Below are 24,654 nucleotides of genomic sequence, written 5' to 3'. Positions count from 1 at the left end.
GTGCCTTATCACTGGGCGCTTTCTATACTGCACCCTCATGGAGTTAGTTTCATTATAACGCTCGAGGACCGATGGCTGTGACCCCTTCGTATACAATGAAATTGTCGAGAAGAAATCTGTTTCCGGACAACTGTCACAGCTAATGCTGGTGTAGCCGTGTAATGTACAGGGTGTCGCACGTAATTTTTTGCCAGCGTTTAAAAATATGCCGGAACACGTAATTACGACGCGACCAAGTGCATGTTGCTCACTGTTGCCTGGAGTTAGATTTTTTTTCTCGAATATTGTTCAATTAGATATGTTTAATTAACACACTTTTCAAGAAACAAAATTAGACAAAAAATTTCATTAGAAAGTTATAAATCGGTTAGCAGAACGTCCAATTAGACAGTTTTGAACTCTATATCTGTTACGTATTGATGTTTTTCTGCTGATTGCAAATGCCCGCGAAATACAAAAAAAATACCACATGACAAACCCGCTCGCGCGTCAGTGCGCACGATGATTCTAATGTTTTCTAACGTTCTATGTATGAACAACACGCTTCCCTTACACCGGTTCATGACAGCGATAAGCAGTCACAGCGGTTATCGTTTTTTGTGGCCGATAGGAAAACGTGGTCATCGTAAAGCAACCACCATGGTTGCGGCCCTGCCAAGACAACACAATGAGACAAATGATATGGTCGTTCGTACGCGGAACGTTAGGGAACACTAGAATCACTGCGCGTACTGGCGCACGAGCGGGTTTGTCACGTGTCATTTTTTTTGTATTTCGCGGGCATTTGTGATTAGCAGAGAAACAATACTACCTAAAAGGTATTAAGTTCCATACTCTCTAATCAGACGTTTTGAAAAAGGATGTACACCTTTCTCATTGAAATTTTTTATCTATCTTCGTTTCTTGAAAAGTTGGTTATTTAAACCTATCTAGTTAAACAATAATTGAGAACAAAAAAAATAGTCGGACAAACTCCAGGCAACGGTGAGCAACATGCACTTGGCCGCGTCGTGATTACGTGTTCCGGCATATTTTTAAACTCCGTCTAGAGTGACGTGCGACGCCCTGTATAGGCCACCATGTACCTACTCTATCTGTTAGAAAAGTATCCGACTTATGTTTTTTTTTTTAGAGATTTGATAAATGTGCAACAAGCAAGCTTACATCAGCCGAGCTTGAACTTAAAGTATAGTGCGCATGCGTGAATTTTTCCCCGCCTACCATTGACGTCAGTGTTTAGAATGGAGCATTTCAATAAGGTATACGTGCGCAGTGCTCTCGTTGGTATCCTTATTGCAAGGAAAACGACAAAATTACCGGAGCAGCACTTCTGCGTCAAATTTTGCCAGACACTGGGCGATTGCCAAGTGGAAGTGGTTCGGAAGATTCAGATGTATTTCAGGGACAATGCTGTGAGGAGGGCACAGACTATCGAGTGGTAGACCTGGTTTGAAGACGGCCGCTAATTGGCAGCGAGCGAGCCATGCTCCGGTCCGCCATACACATGCTTAAATGGTCACGTCATTGCCGAAGCGAATGCTGTCGTGATATATTATATAAGCACAATGCACACATATCATAAGCACAATACAGTGCACATGGGGAGATCCCTTCGTCAGTGAATGCAGGCTTAAAGCAACATTGTTAACATGTAGTAGTAATCAAAAGGTATAGCCGAAGTCATACCTATTGTCAACCTGTCCTTGAAACACAATAGATAAAAAACGGTATTGTAAGTATCGTGCGATACTTACAAACAAAATTTTAAGTTCGGTAATATTAGAAGTTTTGAGAGGCAAAGGAAATGATGTAATGCGCAGACACTGTGTGTCTTAATTTCAAATTTGTAATTGCAACGCTTCAAGAAGTATGGGGTAGTTAAATCATGTATCTAAGAGGCTTGGCAGGAAGCGCTCAAGAGCAACAAATACAAGCAGCAACTGCAGGCAGTCCAGAGGGCCCGGGACATCGCTACAAACCTTCGGCTGCCAGCGCCATCCTGGGCGCAGCCTCCAGGTTGAATTAAGGGTTGGAATGATCCTTTCTCAGCCTCCTCAGGGTATGTTTAAATGAAGTCAATCTCACTCACACTAGTGAGAATTTTGCACTATGAGTTTTGTAAAATATATTATCGTTCATCTTTCGCAATTTTAAGCCAGTACGACAGGTATTATTTTTCTAACAACACCAGAATTACGGCCACAAACGCGTAAAAAAACTAAAAGTTTTCCATTTTTGTTGCTCTTAGGCGAATGTGCAAGAGGCATTTCAGGGAAAAAAAAAGGGCTGGCGATTTTTTTAGTTTCTCTCTATTTCGTTCTCATCTACTTAAGCCCTTTCAATGTCCGTTGGCACGTATTCAAGGACAATGAAAAAACTAAGAAAACACAGCATCACTTTCACCCACCGCCACAATGGAATCAAGAATCCTATTACGTTGTCTTGAGAACATGGGGGATGTTGAGAGCTATGTGAGAGGTGAGATACATACATATAGCTTGCCTGTTCCCCAAAATAAAAAAGCATCTAGCCTGAATTTGGCCCCAAAATAAAGAAAGAATTCCACTCACATCTTTTGTGTGGCTCTCTCGAAAAAGGTTTTACCTCCGTCATATGAAATTAGCGTTTTGAATCCGTTCCCTTAAGTCCTCTCACAAATGAAGAACAAAAAGTAAACATCCGTATATATATTCTTTACGAAGACTTTGACTCCGTATTCGTTTTATTCTTTCTTTAGACGTAGTCTGAACAAAAAAGTTGCAAGCCCTAAAGTGAGCGACAGGAATGCATAATTTCATTATCCATCTCCTTTCTGAGAAAATTTAATCAGGAGAAATGAATAAGCTCTGCGCTGTTTCTATTCGCGAGGCTCAATTCTTGAACGTGCACGGTGCTACCACTCGGTAATGTCTTTTGTTATCGCAACTTACAAGCCATTTACGCCATCCAATCTGTCCGCGCATGCAAGTTCAATATTAACAATGAGGAGGACGAGACCGTAATATTGAAAGAGCTAGCTTCGTAGGATAACTATTACTGATGCTAGTTTAGAAACGTTTATATACATGCTAATTACCGATCTCTTCATGCTACTTTAATTAGCACAAGCTTGACAGGTAACGGGAGCAAGTGTCATGCAATAGCAGCCGGGTTATTGGCAAGAGTGTGGACGATTATTGACGTTGATATACTTTTCGCACTAGTATAGCGCACGACTAGTATAGCGCACGAATACCAGCAACCTATCAGGCCATTATTTTGGAATTTTCATCGTTACAAAAGTATTTTATAAGGCAGTGAACCTGATGCGTTTCATTCCTTCCGCGTTTCCTTTTTTCTTTCCTCTGTTGTTTTTTTATTTTTTTCTTTCTTTCTTTCTTTCTTTCTTTCCTCTGTTTTTTATTTTCTTTCTTTCTTTTTTCCTTCCTTCCTTCCTCCCTTCCTTCCTTCCTTCCTTTCTTTCTTTCTTTCCTTATTTTTTTTTATTTCCTTATTTCCTTCTTTCTTTCCAGCTCCTTCTTCATTTCTTTGTTTCTTTGTTATATGGAGCCAATCCCATTTGTCAGCGTTCTGTAGAAGTATGCTAAACAATAATGATGACTAAACATTTTTGCAGGAACAGACCTATATCTGTCACGTTAACGCTTGCAAATTCTTTTTTGTCATTTTCAAAGTGAAGTTTTGAAAGTGTTGCCATGTAACTTACGTTTGATTGTACTGGATTGTTTCACAGATAACTTCGGTAACTTGCACGTAAAAAAAAAAAACCGAGGTGGTCAAAACTTCCGGAACCCTCCCCTATGGCGTCTCTCATAATCATATGGTGGTTTTAGGACATTATGCTCCCCATAGCAATCACTAATAACTTCGGTAACTATAAACAGCTACACATTCACCAGGCATTTGCACGGGCTGGACCCTTCGACCAAAACGGCAAAATCAAACCTGCGCGCAGATTGATCGTGATCAGCAGTTCATGCAGACATGCATGCTTCTTTCAATACTGGGTAGCGTGGGTTTAGCACAGGACTGAGAATGGCATGGGGACGTGGGACATTGTCAAGCTGTTTCATGCATCTTTTCACCCTATCCCAACCACTCACGTGGAAACTTCGTGTCGTAAAACGTAACCTGAAACTCAAACAGAACACTGATCCAAAGGACCAGCTATTGTCCTGAGATTTCGCGTCCTTTTTTTCTATTGTCCTGTGTCGAATCAGCACTGTCCAGTATTCCAAATTATGAAGTGACTAGCTCAGCAATTCTAGCAATGGATTATGTTATGCCTGCTTCCTATCGTTACGTGCACCTACGCACGCGCACAAATCATCCTTATTAGTTGCAAACACACCACTGTAAAGTTGGTAGAGGGGTGTTTGGCAACCTCCTCTCTCTACAGTCACTCCCTAATGAAAGGAAGACTTAAAGCGCTGACTAAGACATATTCCCCCACGCTAATAATAATCGTTAGGGTTTTACGTCCAAGAATCGTGATACGGTTATGACAGGCGCCTTATTGGAGGGCTCCGGAGTTAATTACCGGGGAGTTCTTCAAGGGGACACTAAAGGCAAATATTAGGCCGACGTTAATTGCTGAGATAGCAGTCCAGAAAACCTCGTAGTGCGACTTTTGTGCCAATTAAGGGCTCATTTTTGAAGTAAAATTCGTGTTTTACTGGTCGGCATCGAGTTAGCGCACTTCAAATCTCCCGCCTAAAAGTGGTACGCCTCACTCCACTGTTGACGAACCCAACGTTGCCCGCCTTTACTATGTGGCCACCCACACCCGTAGCAGCAGAAACAGTAGCAAAAATCATAGCAGCAACCGGCCATTGAACAATTTTCTGCCATGGCCCCCGAAATTGTGGGTGTGGGGCGTGTTTCGCTTGGATCAAATGAGTCCCGCTAGATGACACCGCCTTCACAGCCTAATCAGGAGGAAATGCAATTTTAGACGCCTCGCGCACTTGCCCACAATAAAGCCGGGTGATTTTTTTTTCATAAGTCAAATAGAAACGGAAAAGAAGCATTTGTTTCCGACTCTTGATGCACGCAAGGTTCTTTTTTTATCGCAGCTAGTTTGATTACTAGTGAATAATTGTAGTCAAATCGGACACTCTCCCGTTCTCGGGATCATTTTGCAAATGTCCCACTGGTGGCGCTGATCGTGTGCTACATTTAGCCTAATTTATCCGTAAGTAGGGCAGTGCTGTTGATAATATTGGCGTTTCAGACGTTGCCATACATTAAGGTCTCACACTGACATGAATTGTTATTTGCTTTTAGTGGTCCTTTGAGATGCACCAACACCTACACGGCGAGCATTCTCTGCGTTTCGCCCCCATCAAAATGTGGCCACCATGGCCGGGAATCAAGCCCATGCTCTTGAGCTTAGCAGTGTGACACCGTACGTTTTAAGCTTACATGACGGGTTAATTATCGGCACTATTGGTGAGCAATAAAAGGTCGTGTTGGTAAGCTTGAAACCCCAGGGCAAGTAAAAAATGCTGTAAAAGTGCAAGCGAGATCAAACGGCTTGCATTTTTTATTATTTCGAAAAGAAACACATACCTTATTTTATCTCCTCTTCAAAACTCCACACTACTTACGTTGATTAAACTGTTAGCGTTGTTTCATACAAGTGAGAGTATAAATTGTTGTGTATTCGTGATAGACGTGAAACAAGATTTCGGGCTCCTCACCTCTATGGTAGTCACTCGAAGCGTGATGTTGGAGGTTCCGAAGTCGTGGAAGGCATTGTGGTTTGTGATGTTGAGGCCATCGCTAGTGGACCACTCACCTACCTGAAATTCACAAGTGCAAACTTTGAAAGGCATTTACAACTTGTCATTTCGGTCAGGAATGAGTTAGACGCACCAAATATGCCATCTAACGCTGATGGACCTTTTTTTTGTTGTGATAAAAGTAAGTCGACTTCAGAAACCGTGGTCCTGACAAAAAGGATCAACTTGCCCTACCATTCTCTTGAAGTTTCACGACTGCCAAGAAAGCAATATTGGTTGACACAACGAGTTAAGACACGTCTTTACTAGCATTCTGTCTGCTACTCCACTGTGAGAGATTGACTGATAATGCCCATACGGATAAAGATTATAAATGTAGGAGGCATCGTATAGGCGTGTAAGTGCGTTCAGATAGTATTACACAGGGACTGGATCTAGTTTTCTAAGTAGCTCTAAGAAAACAATGCATAATCTTGAAATGCGATACTGGTCAATACAAAGTTCCCTTCACTCTACGGTGAAGTGATGAGACTTGGTTAAGTTTAGTGGGCGCCTTCACCAAGTGCTATCAAGACTTTTGTTTAATGAAGGAAGTTTTGAAGCATGGTTAGCTACTCAACTTTAAAGTATTCAGTACAAAAAAGAAGTCAAACAGACTTGGCAGCAGTGAAAGGCACCCTCGTGAACGTCAGTGGTAAACCACAACTTCGGTCAGCATTGGCTCTCCCGGGCACACGTTTCAAGTACACAAACTTGCTGTAGTGAGCTGTCACTGGCTCTTTCATTCTTTTCCATTCGACTGGCTTCTGAAGCCATGCAAACACGCAGTGCATCAGGTGACTAAATTGCTGGCGTCAGAGTTGCTGCGTCATATACAGCTGTATAGGTGCAGATCACTTAGTGGGTCCACGTTGTCACATGCTGTCGTATGCTGCCATGATCGCAGGCTGTCGTTGTTTGTCGTAACGCAAGCAAAGTCACATATACTATAGCCATTTCAGCGCACGCTCACGCCCAGGAGTTCTTCCTCCTTACGTTCTTTGAGTGTTGATGATTATAAAACAAAGAAAAATAAATAGTAAAAGACCGAAAAGAACTAGAAGAAAGAAAGAAAGAATGAAAGAAAGAAAGAAAGGACGAAAGAAAGAAAGAAAGAAAGAAAGAAAGAAAGAAAGAAAGAAAGAAAGAAAGAAAGAAAGAAAGAAACCTGCTGAGCTCTGCACTTACTTCAGTCTTGAAAGCACTACAGCAAGTGCGAGTGACCTATAAGTAATCTATACTAATCAGGGATGCAAGAGTTAAGTGAATGCTTCGGTGAGGATTATGAAGTTTGCATGAGCTTCTTAAAATACTATGAAGCTTTTGCCAGTAATGTCGTAGACACATATTTGTTTAACTCAACGATAGTACACTACATATAAGAAAACAACATTCTTCTCAGAACACTTCCAGGCATTACACAATGTTATCACTTTACAGGACGACAACGTGATGAGCTAAATGTACGTAAATAACATTTTTTTTTCGCAGATCTTTTTCGGGCCTAACGCAATGTTCCCACTTCGCATGACTTACTTTTTCTAAGAAGTTCTGGCGAAGCTTGAGCAAATCTAGTTTCAGGCTTGTCCGGTTTCCTTCGTTGAACCGAATATTTCCTGTCAGGCCGTAAAAATCTACCTGCGGGGTAAAAGAACATTGCACATTAAGAACAGACTTCCAGCTACAAAAAATGCGTGTCGTACCATTATAAAAAGAGGTTTAGAGTCACGCAAGTTGGTATGGTGTGGTATGAAAAAACTTTACTGAGGTCCTCCACACAACGTGTCTCAACACACAGCGGGCCACTTCCACGTATAGGGACCGGAAAGCAAAGCCTCTTGGCCGTACTGAGGCCCTGCTGCCGCGGCCGGTTGGCCGGCTTGGGGGGGGGGGGGGGGGGGTGCTACAGAGGGCTACATTACAATCGGCCAAGTTGTTATCGACTACATAATGTGACCGGTCACATAAGTAGCGCGTATGTTCTAACGTGAATATTTCTCCGCATGAGGACAGCAATTGTCGGTGTAATTAGATAGATTTATTACAATGGAGGGTTACAAAGGAGGGCGTCGGATACGTAATTTGGTGCTCTATAATTGAAAAAAAAACATAATTTAAATCAAGAAGAAGAAGATGACATGGGCAGGGTGCGTGCTACGCTATCAGGATAACCGCTGGTCATTAAGGGCAGTTGAGTGAATTCCAAGAGATGTCAAATGTGCGAGAGGGAGACGTTTGTACAGATGAGATTAAGAGGTTCGCGCTTACAATCTGGCAGCAGCAAGCATTAGACCGGGAACATGGCAGATGCCTTCGCCCTGCAGTGGGCGTGGTCAAGCTGATAATGATGATGATGATGATGATGATGATGATGATGATGATGATGATGACACGTAGTGAACACCCACCACAATGGTCTACTATTATGGTGCTGGACGGCTGACTGAAAGTCACGGGATCGAATGGCGGCCGAGAAGACCGCATTCCTGTTTAGTCGAAAGGCCCGTGCACTTAGGTTTCGGTGCACGCTAAATAACCCTAGATTGTAGAAATTTCCGAAGCCCTCCATTACAGTGAATCTCAATCATTTCGCGGCTTCGGGGCGTTAAACCACAACAATATTTATTAAATTTTATGAAAAAATAACAAGCCACCAAGTTCACGCACATACTTCATTTCATTCATTACTTATTATACCCCTCAGGGACAGAGACGTTAAAGAGGTGAAAGTGGTAACAACACTTTTACTAAAATAAGAGCTGGAAAAAGAAAGAACAAAAATAGAATAAAACAACAAAAGTAAAAAATGCACATGAAACAAAGGAGATGCCTCACCGCGGTGGTCTAGTGGCTAAGTACTCGGCTGCTGACCCGCAGGTAGCGGGATCAAATCCCGGCTGCGAATGCTACATTTCCGATGTAGGCAGAAATGTTGTGGGCCCATGTGCTCAGATTTGGGTGCATGTTAAAGAACCCCAGGTGGTCGAAATTTCCGGAGCCCTCCACTACGGCGTTTCTCATAATCATGTGGTGATTTTGGGATGTTAAACCCCACATATCAACTGTTCATGACGAATAAAGTTCACAACATCCACGGGAGGGCCATTCTAATCACTAGAAGTTCGTAGTAGAAGTGAATTATAAAAGTGCGCAGGAGTATATTGCATGAAACGAGTCCGACTTTATGACGACGGTCTGCGCGATAGGATACACGAAATGGCATAGGGATGAGGCAATCGCGTAGTGCTGCAAGATGATGACATGTTTCGTGAAGGAAGGCTTTGCATGACACTTTTCTGCACGAGGATAATGACTACGTAAGGCCATTAAGGCCATAGTAGCAGCTTACAGCTCGGAAGATAAATGAAATGAGCAGCACGCTAACGTAAAGATTCGACGCTATTGCAGAGTTATCAAGCATACGTACCGATGTTTAACGATAACAGTACTGTTTACACGCGTCGTGCTCTTGCTAATCATTACGAGTCATGTGACCTTTTCTGTATAGTTGTAAAGCCAGTCGCACCGAGCATTAAACATTCTTTTCGTTCTACCCGTTCTGCCAGCTACGTTATGTTACTTCAGTGGCGACGAGGGTGGTACTCGAACCCACGCGGGAAAAGCCCAATGGATTGGCAGACATGAGCCGCACGGACAACATGCTTCATCAAATCAGAGTATGAATGAGGCGCTGCTGGTCACGGCGCTTATCTGCAGCACAGCAACACCTTAGTCCGTACTTTTTTCGCCGTGACGAGCTCGCGGCTAGTGGTGATCGAATTTATCGGGGCCATAGAGTAGTGTTGCCAGATGCGGCGCGACATGGCATGCTAACCCCTGTATTCACAAACGCTCCTTCACTCAAGGGCTCTCCTAGACATGAAAAAGTCGATGGGAGCGCCATCTCTTGGCAGACCAAGTCATTGCATATTGGCAATATTCTGCAGCAATTTTTGAGAAGCGCAGCGTCAATTTTAGTCGAGCAGCGACCCAGTAAGTGAGTCAAGTGAAGAATGGAATTCGAGTCGTGGAGCGTTTCCGAATACGGGGGCAGGAGAACTGCACGACAGTCACCCCGGCATGATCGCGATAAAGCGCACAGCGCGTGCACTTTTTTGGTATCCCGGCTGAGTCAGGGACATTGAACGGTTGGTTCAAAGTTGCCTTCAGTGCATACAATGCTGGCCCATGCCTGCTGAAGAAGTTCTGTCTCCTTGGCCGGTGAGCAACAAATTATGATACAGGTTACACATGCATTTTGCGGGCCCCATCAGTGGCTTCCAAGTTTTTGTGTTGGTGGGCGCCGAGACTAAATGGATCGGGGCCATAACATTGAAGACCAACACGGTGGACGCCACCATTTACGTACTTCAAGGTATTTTCGCCCGTTTTTAGTAGTAGTAGTAGTAGTAGTAGTAGTCGTATTTTTATTTACAGTAAGCCGGATACAGAGCTCACTGAAGGGGCAAAGGGCTAAAGGCGAACAGCCTGACAAAGGCCCTTGTCCCTCCGCAGTTCGTGACAGTGCAAAGCTTAAACAATATATATATATATTCAATACATTGGTTTCAAGCTAACCTGAAATTGTAAACAAAAAATTCAAACATAAATAGCATAAGAAGTTTACATAACACATTTTAAGAATTACAGGTCACTCTCGTTATAATTCACAACTAAACAATATCAATGAAACAACTCAAAAACAGACACAAAATGCATGCAGATACAATGAATTCCGCGGTATACACTCGTATAATTGACATAGAAGTGTATGAACAATTTATGCATTTGCAGAGGCATGAGACTCCATTACGTAGTTTCGATAGTGTAGACCGTTGGTTATGAATAAGTTCTTTATTTGTTTCTTGAAAGTCGCACTACTAGCCGTTAAGTTCAATTGATCTGCAAGGGTATTTAAAACCTGAGGTACCTGGTAAGCAATACTTTGTTTTCCATACTTGGTTCTTGTTCTAGGAGCTCGCTTCTTTTATTCTCGCATACTGTAGTGTGGTCTTTCGGTGCAACTTTCTTCATAAAGCTTAGTCTTTTGTATTAACTGAAGTAATTTAAAATGATATAATTGATCAATTCTGAATATGGAATGTTTAATGAATGTTTTGACCTCCCGTACTGCTTTTATCAGATAACCGACCACAGTTTTCAAGTGCCGCCATGTTAAGTTTCTTGTAGGAAAGCCACGTGAAACACGTGAGAACAGCTGAGTACTATCCGCAGTCAAATGGTTTGGCGTAACGGGTCGTGCGGACCATAAAGGAAGGGCTTTGAAAGCATCCGGCAGGTACGTTACAAGAACGATTGATCAAGTTCTTATCACGTTACAAAACAACGACCCCTTTGGAAAGTGGAAAATCACCAGCAGAACTACTGTTGGGCTTTTGTCCCCGAACCAGGTTGACTACCTCAATAAACAATTGTATCGGGCCAGTTGGTATGAATCCGTCTTGGTAGGAAGCGCAGCCATTATTACTGTGTTGTGTGTTCTGTGTAATAGTGACTGCGCTTTCTACCAAGATGACTGCCTCACTCGCAGACGTAGAGGTGGCCCGAAAATGATGGTGCCGGCGAACCTGTGCAAGCACAAGCAAAAGCCAAATCGCGGCTCCAACCCGGAAGACATGTATGGTCGTGCCAGTACCAGTCTGTTCTGATATGGATGCCGGATACAGTAGCCTACTGTATCCGGCACCCACACCCGTAGCAGCGTGTTCCTGTGTTCCTGTCCATGCGTGTTCCTGTCGTGGACAGTGTCCACGACAGGAACACGCATGGTTACGCTTGAAACACCGGAGGGACCACAGCGGCGCCACGTAGAGCAACTATGGCCACGGCAGGACTTGGGGTCGTCACCTAGCAAACAGCGCCAAGTTCACGACGAAGCTCAGGGTACACCGAAACAGGCAGACGCACCTCAAGTTACGGCTGTGCGAGACGTGAACTCTCAAGCTGACGACCAACAACCACTATGACGTTCGACTTGCCAGCAGAAACCGCCAGCTCGTCTCGCTTACTCAAACTTAGGGGGTAGGGATGCAGTGTTATTAAGCACGCGTACAAATGTGTAACGAGAACAGTACTGTTTACACGAGTCGTGATCTTGCCTATCATGACGAGTTATGTGATCTTTTCTGTATAGTTGTAAAGCCAGTTACACCGAGCAATAAACGTTATTTTCTTTCTGTCCGTTCTACCAGCTACGTTCCGTTACTTCACTTATCCTATGACGTATTGTTGATACAGGTTTAATATGAATGAAGCGTATTCTAATGTAGAACGAATGAAGGTAATGTAAGTAAAGTTAGAAAGTTATACTGAATCTTGTTGTTTAAGAGGTTGAATGAAGGCCCATTTATCATGAGAAAAATGTGATGGTGACTTAATAGGATGGATTCCTAAATACTCGCAATGTGTGGCTGACGACGGTTATATAGTTGAAGCTATTTATAGTTAGTAGACGGAAGGAACTTTTATTGAAGGATCCGCATATATATATATATATATAGTAAATGAAGACTGGAAAGAGCTTTTCACCAAGCACGCCCCGTGTGATGTGAGACGAACGACTTGAGCCATTGAAGAGTTAGAACCATTAACATACATGACACATTGCTTATACACACATGATACACGTACGCACACCGAGGATTTACCCTCAAAAGGAAGTCTTCATCAAATAAAAAAGTAACCATGCTGACATTCTCAGTGAATTTTAATACTATGTTTTTTTTTTTGTTCTCATCACGGAGGTCCTGCTATCATGTAACTGCAGGAAATGTACAGTAAGAGAAATGACTCCTATTAAACAAGTAAAGCTTGTTTGCATTGTTTTTACTACAGTCACTATTGTAAGCCACAATTCTTAGCACGGTATCCATGCGAGCACCATGAACTATCGTGAGTGGTACGAGCTGGTACGTATGCACGTATACGTTCGTACGTACGTACACACGTGCGAACTCACCATGCTGATGAGGTTGAAGAGGCTGGTGCCTTCGGTCCACGAGACCTCGTCCTCGCATGAGACGTTGGCCGGGCGCAGCGTGGCGCTTCGTTGCAGGTCGTTGAGCCCGTGGGCGAAGGCGTACACAGCGTCGAACATGAGGGCGGGTTCCGTCTGCACATCGTACACTGCAGCTATTACATAGCACATTGATATTGCCACGCACGTTGCTTATTTTCAATCTTGTTTCATATGGTTTTCACCCACAAAGACTGTGCTGATATGCCGCTCGCAAACTGCGCCTCATTGTTCGAGAAGGTTCACGATTACTGTAGACCATCCTGTTAATATTGCGCGCAAGAGGCCAACACTCAAAATATTCCAGAGCGTGCGCGAGAACCAGTGATAAGGCTGGAATAATCGACGGCACATGTATAAATGCCGACGCGTTTCGCCGCTTGTGAGTTTATTGGCGGCTGACGCTCTGTTCATAGTTATTAGTGCCAGTATGCATCACTGTAATCTGACCATCCGTTTCCCGGCCATGAGTTCAGCCAAATAAACAGTTTCATTTTAGATGAACCGTCTCTTACTTCGTCATAGGCACGACCCCATGACCATATCAAGCGCTAAAATGAAAGGCGCTCAAGGACTTTGGAGACTTTTTGTCAATGAGCACTGATTCGCGGCTTTCTAAAACGACAAAAACAATCGCGTACTAAAAGGAACAGAGCTCTTTTTTTTTTCGAGTACAGCCCTGAAAGATTGCATCACTTTAATAGAATTATTTGCGTGCATCCACTCTGAAGGTGAAAACTTGTTCCGTGTACTTAGTTTAATAAAAAGAAGCAATTGAAAAGCAAATAATACTAATGTCTCTTGTACGCAACGTTGAAGTGTGTTAGTAAAAAAAAATCATTCTGGCAGTAAGCGTCTATTCGAATCATGTCTCGCGCGAAGGCGTGGGGTCACATAGGGCGTTTAATGGCAGAAAGAGAGAGAGAAACAGAAAGAGAAAAATACAAAAGGAAAAAATGAGAAAAGAAGATTACCCGGAAATAAATCTGGTTTCCTACCCTATACTCAGGGGAAGAGAAAAGATAAACAGAAAAGTGGAACAATAGTCAGCCGCGTACACACAAATGCATTTCTGATAATAATAATAATAATAATAATAATAATAATAATAATAATAATAATAATAATAATAATAATAATAATAATAATAATAATAATAATAATAATAATAATACTAAAATAATAATAATAATAATAATAATAATAATAATAATAATAATAATAATTGAAGCGGTATGAGCCTTTGGACAGAAGATGAAGAAGCGCGAGGGCTGCGCCAAAATAATGTAGTGTTCCTACTTAAAATAACGGAACAGCATTAAAGCTTCAGTATGGAACTGGCGTCCATCTTAATCTGCTTTATTTTTCACTTCATCAGGAGGATGAAGTGAAAAATAAAGCAGATTAAGATGGACGCCAGTTCCATACTGAAGCTTTAATGCTGTTCCGTTATTTTAAGTAGGAACACTACAATAATAATAATAATAATAATAATAATAATAATAATAATAATAATAATAATAATAATAATAATAATAATAATAATAATAATAATAATAATGGCCGAGATCTTCGCACCTCAAGCAATTTGCCATCTACCCAGCATATTGTACTGCTGAATTATGCGCCCACTTCAAAGGCCACGTACTAGATCAAAAATTTTTATTCACATATGAATACGTTTGCATCAGTAAGTACTTAAAGGAAAGGTTTGAGAACGATTCAATATTGATCTCAAATATTTGTGTGAACAAAAGCTGCTTAATGCCGTTCTGCGAATGAAATCACCATACGCTTGCAAGCTAGAGAGAATTAAAACGCGGGAAATTTAGGGTAGGTGTTTTGAGGTGTCCTACGGCGTAGTTAATAAATTTCAGATGCTTCGCCCGCTTGGTGCAAGCGTGTAATTTTTGGCGAAAGCCTGCCGCTGAAGCTCTATTAGGCCTCCAGCCAAAGCTTGATGTGGCCCTCCCGCCTCGCTTTTATTCATTGTGTTTAATCGCATGGTAATTTTTCAAGAAGCCCTCGTAAATGAAAGTGGCCGACAGCCTAACAAGCCCGACGAACAGCATACCCAAAGCTTTGGCAAGCAAAGGCAAGCGGAATTTTATCACGAGATGAAAATCGCGGCCTTTCAGGCTCTATTCACTTGTGTGCAATCGACATTCGCGGGAACGAAGCACACTTGATGAGCCGGTGAGGCTCTGAATAACCAATGAGTAGCCTGCAATAGAGACTCTTAGCTTTGCATGCAAACTCACGGAATAAATTCTTTGAAAAGAGAGCGCTGTATATGGGATATTTGAATGCTTTTCTTATTTGGATCTCCTTTTAAACCTGTTTATCGACGACCAGTAAAAACGAATCTATCGATGGCTCTGCTCACGTCATTTTTGTACAGTGAGTGTTCCTTGTGTGGGGTACAAGTTCACCTCAGTTTATATATGTATGTATGTATATATATATATATATATATATATATATATATATATATATATATATATATATATATATATATATATATATATATATATATATATATATATATATATATATATATATATATATATATATATATAAGCAGGTCTGATAACAGTCGTACTAATAACGCTGTGATAAGGAATGAAGCTCTATACTTGCGAAGTCGGCGTTGTGGAGGAAAAGCAATAATTTTCAGTTGTCAGGTCACGTGGTTAAGGTTTGTCTTTGTAATAAGTTTTGAGCCTGAAGCCCTATGAAAATGCAAAGGATTGTGTGTTCTTTGACTCATGGCTTGTTCATTCCCCTTTTAGCCTCCTTCCATTGATTGGAGGCAGTAGGTTCGGGGAAAAAAGTTTTTCTTTTCTTCCTCTTTCTAGCCTGTTCCCTCTCTTTGTTTTTTTTTATTATTGCCTGTCCCTTCAGCATTTTTTTCTTCCCTCTTTTTTCCCCTCTTTCCACACAAAAAGAAGGTACATGGACGAGCCAATATCTATTCAAACAAAAAAAGTAGTTTTTTTTTTTAGGTGCAGTCATCCAACTCTATGCCTCCTTTTTTTGTGTGTGTGTGTGTACATGCGGGAGTTTTGACCCCGCACGTACACCTTTACCTTTCTTGACCTTGTGGGGAGTTATGACTACTCTCGCGTCGTCACGAAAACATTGTCTTCAAGTGTGCTGGTACACCCGCGTTATGACCCACCAACTAACCCACAAGTCTGCATTAAAGGGGCCCTAAAAAACCTATTAAAAGACAAAGAGCAAGCGCTTGATCCTCTCCAGCCATGTGCTCTTTTTTCCGCAATGTTTGAGACGCCCACAGACCGTTCACCTCACCTCATGAGTAAATAAGGTCTCCACTGGTACGGACACGAGAGATATCGGTTTTGCATTGTGTCCTACCCTGCTTGGACATGCAGTCGCAAGCCTGTTCTGCTTTGTCTCGTATGACTATAGGGCCAAATCAAGTGATCTCACTTCATCTTGCTCGTTTTCGACAGCACAGACGAAGACATTCAGCGCGCAAGCGGAGAGCGCGAAATCCTGATATTCTCACCACTCGGTGCCGACATCGCCCACATGTTTAATGGTTTAATGAAGAAATGAGTGGGGAGGAGGAGATAATGCTTCTGCACGAAGGGTATAGTCAAGGCGAGAAAGAAGCCATGCTATCTCGTTTCTGAACTCGGAGTGGTTCAAGGGCCTATAAAGAAATTAAACCTTAACCGCTCCGGCTTCATAGCCGAGAGATTGATTTCTTCCTCGTTTTACGAACATTCCTGCAGAGACTCTATCATCTGCTCACCGCTTATTTCTTCATAAAACACGTGGGATGTACAGTACAAAAGGGAATCCACGCGGGAATTTACACTTTTCGGCTACACGCTGTCAACCCCCCTTGCGCAGTCGAAAGCGCACAAGTCGAAATTGAAATCAGTTGGTTGCGCACAATAGTGAAGTGAGGCAAGCCAGAGCGAGGGGCGACTGTATGGCAAATCAGGGCTGGAGACAATTTGCAACTGATATCTCTCATATGTGGACTAAGCGAGAGCGCTTTTTTTCTTCGTTTCGTCACGTTAACAGACAGCTGCAGGGTGTCACGAATAGGGCCGGAAAGACACAAAACGCCAGGAGATACTACGGAGCTTTAGAATAGCGCACCGCGAGCTTTTGTGGTGCGGTCACTGCCACTGTGCATGCGTCGTAACGCGAGCCACCGTTCGCGTTCGCGGCCCGCCCGCAGAAAACCCGAAATAGCGGGCGGCGTGTGTGGTTTGCATACGGCCCACAAACGCTGGTGTCGATGTGTAGTTTCCGTGCATTTCAGTTTGCGGGCAGCTAAAGTACCAAGGTTGTTCCCTATAGGAACGGTAAACTTTATTCTAAAACTCATATGGTGCCCGCTATGCCCGCATCACCCGCAGCGCCTGCAAACGTTATTCTAAAATTTCTAAGCAATGCGTTCGTTTCTTGACAAGTTTATTAGCGACACTTCGAGATTTTCTTGAAGCATTGCCACTGTTTATATCAATATTGATACCTGCAGTCAGCATCTGAAGCCAAAAAATACCAAGTTCGAAAGCATGGCGCAAAAAAAAATGTGACTAGATGAGCACACAAATAATGGTGCGTCTGGGCGCCCTCATTGTAACGTGCCATTTTTCGCGCGCTATTTTATGTTGCTTCATGTACCGACTGACCCTTCCACAGCCCGGCCACGGTGTTCTAGTGGCTAAGGTACTCGGCTTCTCACAAGCATGCCGCGGGATTGAACCAGCTGCGGCAGCTGCCTTTTCGATGAGGCGAAAATGCTGTAGGCCCATGTGCTCATATTTGGGTGCACGTCAAAGAACCCCAGATGGTCGAAACTTTCAGAGCCCTTCACGAAGGCGTCTTTCATAATCATATGGTGATTTTGGGACGTTAAACACCTACATATCAATCAATGGCCCTCCTAAAAAGATGCCTAAAAAGGCTGTTTACAACATCGAAAGCGTGTGCGTAAAAGCGACTTCTTCAATTCAACAAATGAGAGGCATTGCAATAATATATTGTCCATGTATTCAACGAAGTTTCATCACCATGTTGAATTCATGTTAGTATAATGAACATTCATTAGTAATTTGTAAACTTCCATTCGACAAATACAAACAGAGCTACGTATACTTACGATAATCACGTTGGTGCGGTTCAGGATGTTCTGGCCGAACGGTTGAAATTTCTCCATGTCTCGGAGTATGTTCCGAACTGTCTGGTTTTCCGAGTCAACCATTCGGTACGCGGTGATGTTGACGAAGTTGTATTGGAAATCTTCTAAGTTGTAGGCTTCGATGTCCTGCGAACATCGCGACAAAAGAAAAAAAAAGCAAATCATCAAAATTTGAATTGACGAATCGTCGAAGTGACGCGAAGGACAAACGTCAAGTTTCCAGTGAATGTATTTTTAGACAAATAAATATCTTCAGAAAACTCATATGAATATTGCTTTTTATAATTGAAACCTCTGTTGATACGGCTACAATCTTGTCATCGCAATATTTTTTAAGGCCAATAAGCCCCTTCCTCTAAAAATTACAAAGGCAGGTTTCCAACAGTTACCTTTAGGCATATCATAACAACTCCCCCCTCCCCCAATAGAGATATACATTGTGTCTTCTGAGTTGACAGGCGTTAGTCTTTCCTTGGCAAAAACGAAAAAGTTTTTATTGTCGAATGTTTCTACAGCACATTACATCCGCGCACAACAAGCCTAGCTGCTGATCTTAATAAAGAAGGGTGAGGACGTTATAAATTGCCGGCATAGCTTGCCTTGCGAAATTTTCCGGCAAGTTCACCGCTCGGCATCTTATGCAATATTGTTCCACTTTTCTCCCCTTTTTGAAAGCGAAAATGTTAAAGCTCGAAGTAAAACATCCACCCTACCGCCAAAAAAAAGAAAAAAATTTCCACATAATTGCGTAGCAACAACCAATTCACAGCTGCGCACTACCCAAGTTTAACCTCGTCAGGCCGCACATGCACCGAGGAGCAGCCGTCAGGAAGCCACGCCCACCGACGGAGAGTCCGTGCAGCCACCGCGCCGAATTCGCACGGTGGGGTGCGAGCCGAGTACGAGGGACGACAGACCGGCGCTTCTACGGAGGCTGTCCAAGCCAGGTTTGTACATGAGTTTCTGGCACTGGAATTTGGGCTTTCCATGGTCTGTGACCTGCAATGGTTTAACTCTACTCTGTCCACTCCAAAGAAAAGCATAGCATCAGCCAAGAAGGTATCGTTAAGCCCCTAAGGTCGTTTAGCTTCATTGTTTCTTAAGCCTGACACGGCTAGTGCAAACTTCTCTCTCTCTCTCTCTCTTTCTTTTATTTGCACTGAGCGATGCACAGATGCCTTCGCGTGAAGAAAAGTATCCCATGTCATCACCTAGCTCCTAGGCACTTTGGGAAAAGTTTAACACACGCTTATGGTTAGTACATTAAATGGGCTTTCCTTTCGTACTTACGTAAGTAGCGAAGTGGTAGTGGTATTTGTAGTCGTTCATCTGGATTTGCAGAATCTGAAAATGAGTGAGAGGAATATAGCACAAACTTCAATGGTCTGTCGTTAATTTTCACGTTTACAATGCTTGCTTATAAGTAAAACCGGGCTTTTCAACTCCGCTCCCATAATTAAGCGGCGCGTGCATTGTTCAAGCGACACCATTCACTCGTTTCCCCGAAAGAATTCAAGTACACACATATATACGGGAAAAGTCAGTTGAAGTTGATTAAAGTTTTCGAGCTACCATGGTTCTCAAAAAACAAAAGTGAAAAGAGGCACTCATGTACTAGCTTTTGACGAAACATGAATCAAACCAACAGGAAGCGACACACAACACGAAACGGAAATTGAAAGAGAAACATCAACAACATCACAAGTAAGAAAATCGGAAGCTACTAGAGCGATTTCTTAAGGAGTGTGGTTGCCTCAGATGCCCCCGCAAGAGTATACACTCATCTTGTGCTGTGGCGCGGCCCGCAAGGCACTGACATTTCAAGGAGCCAGCTTGGTCGTGGGGCGCGGTTGCTTCAAAGAGCCGCACTTCCCACTCGAGCATGCACGACAAGTCAGCGCGCTCAATTGATCCAGTCAATGGCGAAGAACACGAGAAGGGAAGTGGGGGTATCGAGACGCAAGCGGCAAACGTGGACGCAGTTGAAAGAAGTCGCCGACGCTATTAGGAAGTTTATAGCGTAAAGAGCATCGCCGTCACTGCGAGTGGGAAAGACGACGTGTAGAGAAAACGGCCCTAATTAACCTAACAACTGCCGTCCTGATTCCCGGTGGTGTGGAGAAAAGGACCGAAGCAATGAGAACTGACTCGATTGTGAAGAAAGGCCAGCATAGCGCCAGCTATCGACTCCAATTCTAAAGGCGTGGTTCGGTGAGTAGACAGAAACGAAAATCGCGTGAAACGACGAGAATTAGGGAGGAAGGTATATGGAAAGAGGCATAGCAAGAGGGAGAGAAAGTAGGTATAGACATCAATACGAGTGATAGCTTGAGGGAGAGAAGAGGGTGGCTAGATGAATGGCCGGATATGGCAAGAAGGATGACTTGACGTAGAAAAGAGGGAAAACTAAAGAGGGAAAAAGATGAAACAAGGCAAGGTTGAGCGAGGGAGAAGAAAAGAGGGATAGCCATAGAGAATAGAGAGGAAGGCTGATGGAAATAGGGACAGCTTGAGTCAAAACATTGGAGGTGGAAAGCGAGGTGACTTGCTGAGGGCCCCACAGCAACGCGAGCTGACGCTAAGGTATTTTGGCTATCCGCTTTGACGGTGTTTTTTTTTTTCAAGGAATGAGGAGGAAATGAAGCGCACGCGCACATTTACGCACGCGGAACTAATGCGAATGGCCTACGCCCACGACTGAAAGAACTAACTGCGTGAAAAAGACCTATAGAAGTAGACGATTCGGGAGCAATTAGCGGACGCCGCACGGTGTTGGGAGGAGCTAATTAGGTTCTCTTTGTATTATTGTCAGGAATGGGGGAGAGAAAAGTTGGGAGTTGTATACGATTGTATTACGTTAGTTACGCCTACAGCGTCGAGGGAAAGGGCTGTGAGAGGAGGAGGGGAGAAGGAAAAGCAAGCTCACAGTGTGTATGTGTAAAGTGGATACACGTGTAGGGCGACTTTGGTTTTTGAGTTCGCCGCTTCCTTTTAGCGGGAACACGCACTCTGATATTCATAGCGAAGCTTCCCGAAATACGTGCCTCGTTAAACCAAGGCTGCGTTGCTGAGAATTGTTGAATTGAAGCCAACCGTATGCACTACGATTGTTTTTAGGGTGGTAGGTTTGGTGTTTATAGTATAGAAAAACATCATATCATACTGCACTTAATGGTCAATGTTTATAGCTCAACACAAAAAAGTTATTTGTTCTTAACCACTAAAATTTGTTTTTCAGGCTGTCCTCTAACGAGCGTTATTTACTAACTGATGCATGATTTACTCAATTCACACACCTTGACAAGCAAAGCTAGACACACTCAAGCAACCGATGTGAATACAATACAGGTGCTCCCATGTTTCCCTTGCTTCTGCGGGCGTCACTTCACGCTCGTTGTGCATCTAATTTAGCACAGAATAGGCAAAGTTTTGGCGCTGCATGACTTACTGTTGCTTGTTTTCGTGAGCTGCAGTTGTATTCCCAACGCACTCTTTGTGAATAAGGACAATCACACGCCTCAAAGTTATGTTTTATTTTATTTTTTTCTCACATGGTGTCGCTGTACTTGTACAAATGTGTGTGCAACTACAGCATGGCTGTGTGGCAGAACACTTGCTTGCCACGCAATTAACTTGGGTTTGATCCTACACTACAGCATGAAAGCAAAAATTATTCCCTCTTTCCGACATTTCACCTCTTTTCACGACCTGGTGTTGTCGCACAACTTTGTATTTTTTTACAGTATTGACTGCAGTACCATCACATAGCAACTGCTGACCCCACGCAAGAAGTCACGTTGTTGCAGATCCCATCGAGTCATTATTTACTGACGGTTATATCAAGCGAGACTGGTATACACGATGCAAAATAAGTTGGAATAAAAGAAGAAATGCATGCACACAGGACCGGTGCTGGTCAAGCTCTGTCCTAGCACTGGCCTCGCAACTCTTTTATGTCCACCGACAGCACCGGTCCATTATGGGCGTGGGCTTTCTTATGTCTTCCCTTTTCAAGTTATTAACTTTGCAAGACGCATGTCCAGACCGAAGCACTTGAATACAACGAAGGAGGTATGTCCATACCGCTCTGAGGAAAGCGGTGAGGTTTTCGGGTCGCACGTCAATGATCATGCTGTAGATTCCGCGGCTTTTGATGTCCATCAGTGTCGCCGTGAAGTTCTCCGCCCTTCGGAACAGGTATTGCACGTTCTTGGGAGGGAACGGCCGCACCAGCTCCTGGAGGCTGATGAGGGCTGCGAGTTGAAACGACAGAGCCAGTTAGCTTGTCAGTAGAGACAGATGAGAACAGTGGTTAGGCGCAGGCGTGCGCACGCCTTTCCCTATGATAGTGGGGGGGGGGGATACTTATTCGCAGCGACCCCCCCCCCTCCCACTTCACGTAATTTGAGTTCAAAGAGAACATGCTTCACAGTGAATCAATAAATGTACATGAAGCAATGACGGTTTTTTTTTCACAGTGGCCTGCCATTGGTTCTTCGTTTTGTGGAAGTAAACAAGAGTGGCGATGTGGGCTTGTTGGTGAAACATTTGAAAGAAATTTATGTAGCGCGAGGCGAAAAAACAGACACAGGAAAGAATAGACTGAGAGGACAGAGCGCTCTGTCCTCTCAGTCTATTCCTTCTTGTGTCCGTTTTTTCACCTCGTGCTACATAAATTTCTTTCAATTGTGGAAGTAAATAATGGGAAGTGAACAGTTCTTAGAATACAGCATCAGGCGCCTTAGATCGTTATTGTTGACAAGAACCGACGTGACAGTAACACTGTGAAAAAGAGACGGGAAAGGTCCAATTGAGTGAAATATATGGGGCAGACTCCCTCCTTTTTTTCTTTTTTGGTAGCTAGGGAGGGGGGCAGCATCCTCTTCTGCCTCCTCCCATGGTTACTTAAGAAGGAGAGGGCTTCACCTCCTCCGAACAAACACCTATGGCTATAGGCACAGGGCTGCAAAATATGGTGTAAAGCATCGCAGACAAAAAAGCGTACAATGGTGACCTGAGTGGCAGCCTTCAAATGCACTCTAGCATTGGATAATATTATGTTTAATAATTTGGTTTACGCAATTGCCCCTTTATTCATTCACGAACAAAACGTGAACACATGTCAGTATGAAAACATATAGGCTCATCTATAAAAATGTCGGCCAGCACGTCTGAAGCAGCTTACCCCCGTTTATATAGCTATCATCCTACTGCATGCGTCCATCTACTGGTCTCATGTTTGTCTTGCGTTGCCAAGAGCAACACCGATACATAACAACGAGGTATACGATATGTGCACTACATCTGATGATCATACGTAAATATAACGCAAACATTTTTGTTTGCACTTCCTTTCTTTCTTAAAACGTCGAGTTTATTCATTGTCCGCGTTTTAATTTCCACATAGAAGAACTCACAAGAGTCTTTACTAAGCAGACCAAGAGTTAGATGATTTCCTCAAAGAAATATACGTGGTCGTCGTTCACGAGATATGAAAGATAAACAGCACGCTAAAGCGTTTCGAAATTATAGAAAAAACAAGTAACGAGGAAACCCAACGACGTTAACCAGAATAGAAGTATCAGGTTTTCCGCCCTGCACTGAGTCAGGGAGGCAAAGAAAGTTAAGAAATGCAAACATCAAGCATATTGCCTTATTATGATTCAATTACCTGCACGAAATGCTTCTTTTTATAGCTCGTCATCTAGTAAGCGAATGTGGAGCAGCAATTTTCTTATAGGGGAACATACATATACCTACAGAAGGAATAGAAATGACCCTTCAAACACCTGAAGATACCCGCCGCGGTGATCTAGGGGCAGAGGTACTCGGCTGCTGATTCACAGGTCGCGGGATCGAATCTTGACTGCGGCGGCTGCAACTCCGATGGAGGCGAAATTGCTTTAGGCTCGGGTGCTCAAATTTGGGAGCACGTTAAAGAACCCCAGGTGGTCGAAATTTCCGGAGCCCTTCGTTACGGCGTCTCTCATAATGATATGGCGCTTTTGAGACGTTAAACCCTACATATCAATCAACGCCTAAAGAGACATCATGCTGCAAAAGCCAGTACATAAGGCTTAGCCCTAATTCCAAGCTTTAAGTGTTGGTTCTAGACCGTGTTGGTTTGTCTGATCAAGTTAAACATAGGGTTATCGAGGTCAGTGTTCACCACCATTTGCTGCCATGTGGACAGATCCGCATGGTAAAGACCTAAAGGTTCATTCGGAACACTGGGCCTCATTACACGACCAAATCGTCTCTCGCTATGTTCACAGGTATGATGGAACTTTGCAGAGGAAGCATTCAGTGCAAGATGCCTACAGTTTTTATTAGCTCACTCTAACGATGTGCAAGTTTCTTATGATAGCTTAAAGAAGACGTGCGCTAAAAACATCACAATCGTGACGAATGAGAGGGAACATTGTGGGCAGCTTAGAGGTAGCATCACACAACACCGACCTATAAGAGCACGCATTTAACACAAAAATATTATGCCTTAAAGGCAAGTCTTTGTCGCAATAAAAAAAAGAGAGAGACATTGACATTATTCGGTAATAGACCCTTTTCTAAATTGAGCGTCACTTATCGAACGAAACCGAAAACACGTGTTTTCCGCCATGTCTTGTTCACCCAAGGGACGCTCATTG

General features: G+C 43.2%; 1 protein-coding gene across 1 annotated transcript in view; it reads right to left on the bottom strand.

The window, feature by feature from the left end:
* LOC142790152 (glutamate receptor ionotropic, kainate 2-like) overlaps positions 1-24,654 on the bottom strand; it is a 373,661-nt gene that overhangs the window by 11,318 nt on the left and 337,689 nt on the right. Inside the window, exons 4-9 of the mRNA XM_075885145.1 lie at positions 22,091-22,260; positions 19,298-19,351; positions 17,969-18,133; positions 12,763-12,915; positions 7,320-7,421; positions 5,703-5,804 (exon numbers count right to left, since the gene is read on the bottom strand). Of these exons, the coding sequence (XP_075741260.1) occupies positions 5,703-5,804; positions 7,320-7,421; positions 12,763-12,915; positions 17,969-18,133; positions 19,298-19,351; positions 22,091-22,260 (746 nt within the window). The remainder of the gene's footprint in view (positions 1-5,702; positions 5,805-7,319; positions 7,422-12,762; positions 12,916-17,968; positions 18,134-19,297; positions 19,352-22,090; positions 22,261-24,654) is intronic.

The sequence above is a fragment of the Rhipicephalus microplus genome, unplaced genomic scaffold (genome assembly GCF_043290135.1).
Source record: "Rhipicephalus microplus isolate Deutch F79 unplaced genomic scaffold, USDA_Rmic scaffold_72, whole genome shotgun sequence".
In the NCBI taxonomy this organism is placed as follows: Eukaryota; Metazoa; Arthropoda; class Arachnida; order Ixodida; family Ixodidae; genus Rhipicephalus; species Rhipicephalus microplus.
This window is presented reverse-complemented; position numbering and strand designations above follow the sequence as displayed.